The sequence below is a fragment of the Babylonia areolata genome, chromosome 13 (genome assembly GCF_041734735.1).
Source record: "Babylonia areolata isolate BAREFJ2019XMU chromosome 13, ASM4173473v1, whole genome shotgun sequence".
Taxonomy (NCBI): Eukaryota; Metazoa; Mollusca; class Gastropoda; order Neogastropoda; family Buccinidae; genus Babylonia; species Babylonia areolata.
The window spans coordinates 2,136,556-2,139,055 of NC_134888.1; the positions used below are offsets into that span (position 1 = coordinate 2,136,556).

At 50.1% G+C, this 2,500-nt stretch overlaps 1 protein-coding gene across 1 annotated transcript in view; it reads right to left on the reverse strand.

Moving 5' to 3' along the window:
- LOC143288975 (uncharacterized) overlaps positions 1-2,500 on the reverse strand; it is a 58,409-nt gene that overhangs the window by 18,064 nt on the left and 37,845 nt on the right. The window contains exon 7 of the mRNA XM_076597691.1: positions 751-796. Within this exon, the coding sequence (XP_076453806.1) occupies positions 751-796 (46 nt within the window). The remainder of the gene's footprint in view (positions 1-750; positions 797-2,500) is intronic.

Here is a 2,500-nt window from a genome sequence, read left to right on the forward strand (position 1 = left end):
TAGCAGTAGTAGCAGCAGTAGAACTAGCAACATCAGGAGTGATAGTAGCAGTCGATGTAGTGTCAGCAGCAGTAGCAGGAGCAGCAGTAGCAGCAGTAGCAGTAGTAGCAGTAGCAGTAGCAGGAGCAGTAGAACTAGCAACATCAGGAGTGATAGCAGCAGTTCATGTAGTGTCAGCAGCAGTAGCAGCTTTTCCAGCAATGACATGAGAAGCAGCGCACACACACACACACACACACACACACACACACACACACACGTAAACAAACACACACACAAACACACACTCACACACTCACACACACACACACACACACACACGTAAACACACACACACACACGTAAACACACACACACACACACACACACACACACAAGTAAACACATACACACGTAAACACACACACACACACACACACTCACACACACACACACACTCACACACACACACACACACACACACACACACACAGACGGACAGACAGACAGACACACACACACTTAAACACACACACACACGTAAACACACACACACACACACACACACACACACACAGAGACTAACAGACACACACACAAACACACACACATACATACACACACTCACACACACACGTAAACACACACACACACACACACACACGTAAACACACGTAAACACACACACACACACACACACACACACACGTAAACACACACACACACACACACACACAGAAGGGGGGTGGGGTGAGGATGGACATGACTTACTCCTCAGGACTGCAAAAAGCGGCGACCTTCTTGATTTCAGACACTCCTGCAACAAAACGAAGAAAAAAAACACCATCAAATAGATCTCCGAAAATATAAATATGAAGCCTTTTCCTCGCTAACACACCAGACACGGTGTTAAGAAAAAAAAAAGCTAAGCATAAATAGATATGTAGAACTGGATTACTTGCATGAAAAGGCATTGTCTGCTGACGGAGTAAGAAATTACAGACGAAGGACCTAAAAGGCCACACAGATCCAGACACCTCTAGCTGTTGGTTCCAGTCTGCAGGGTTTCCGTGGTGCTAGTTACTTCCCTTCCTTTGTCTTCTTTTTTTCTTTCTTTTGTGTGTGTGTGTGTGTGTGTGTGTTTTCTCTTCTGGTGAATGTAGGTGACTGATAGTGGTGTGGTGTGGATGACACACACTCTGTTCTTTCTGTCTCAAGGGCTTCGTAGGCACTGCTACAATACAATACAATATAGTACAATACAAGACAAGGCAAGGCAATACCATACAGTGTGTCTTCTCTACTGGTGAATGTAGGTGACTGATAGTGGAGTGGTGAGGGTGACACTCTGTTCTTTCGGTCTCAAGGGCTTCGTAGGCACTGCTACGATACAAGACAAGACAAGACAAGACAAGACAATACAGCGTGTTCTCTCTTCTGGTGAAAGTGGGTGGGTGACTGGGTGTGGTGTGGTGTGGTGTGGTGTGTACGTGGTGTGGTGTGGTGTGGTGTGGTGTGATGTGTACGTGGTGTGGTGTGGTGTGATGTGGTGCGGTGTGATGTGTACGTGGTGTGGTGTGGTGTGATGTGGTGCGGTGTGATGTGTACGTGGTGTGGTGTGGTGTGATGTGGTGTGCATGTGGTGTGGTGTGGTGTGCATGTGGTGTGGTGTGGTGTGGTGTGGTGTGGTGTGATGTGTACGTGGTGTGGCGTGTACGTGGTGTGGTGTGCATGTGGTGTGGTGTGGTGTGGTGTGCATGTGGTGTGGTGTGTATGTGGTGTGGTGTGGTGTGGTGTGGTGTGCATGTGGTGTGCATGTGGTGTGGTGTGGTGTGGTGTGCATGTGGTGTGGTGTGCATGTGGTGTGGTGTGCATGTGGTGTGGTGTGGTGTGGTGTGTGTGTGGTGTGGTGTGCATGTGGTGTGCATGTGGTGTGGTGTGGTGTGGTGTGGTGTGGTGTGCATGTGGTGTGGTGTGGTGTGGTGTGGTGTGGTGTGGTGTGGTGTGGTGTGGTGTGTATGTGGTGTGGTGTGGTGTGGTGTGGTGTGCATGTGGTGTGGTGTGGTGTGGTGTGTATGTGGTGTGGTGTGGTGTGGTGTGGTGTGGTGTGGTGTGGTGTGGTGTGTATGTGGTGTGGTGTGGTGTGGTGTGGTGTGGTGTGGTGTGGTGTGGTGTGGTGTGTATGTGGTGTGTATGTGGTGTGGTGTGGTGTGGTGTGTATGTGGTGTGGTGTGGTGTGGTGTGGTGTGTATGTGGTGTGGTGCGGTGTGGTGTGGTGTGGTGTGGTGTGGTGTGTATGTGGTGTGGTGTGGTGTGTATGTGGTGTGGTGTGGTGTGGTGTGTATGTGGTGCGGTGTGGTGTGGTGTGGTGTGGTGTGGTGCGGTGTGGTGTGGTGTGTATGTGGTGTGGTGTGGTGTGGTGTGTATGTGGTGTGGTGTGGTGTGGTATGTATGTGGTGTGGTGTGGTATGTATGTGGTGTGGTGTGGTGTGGTGTGTATGTGGTGTGGTGTGGTGTGGTG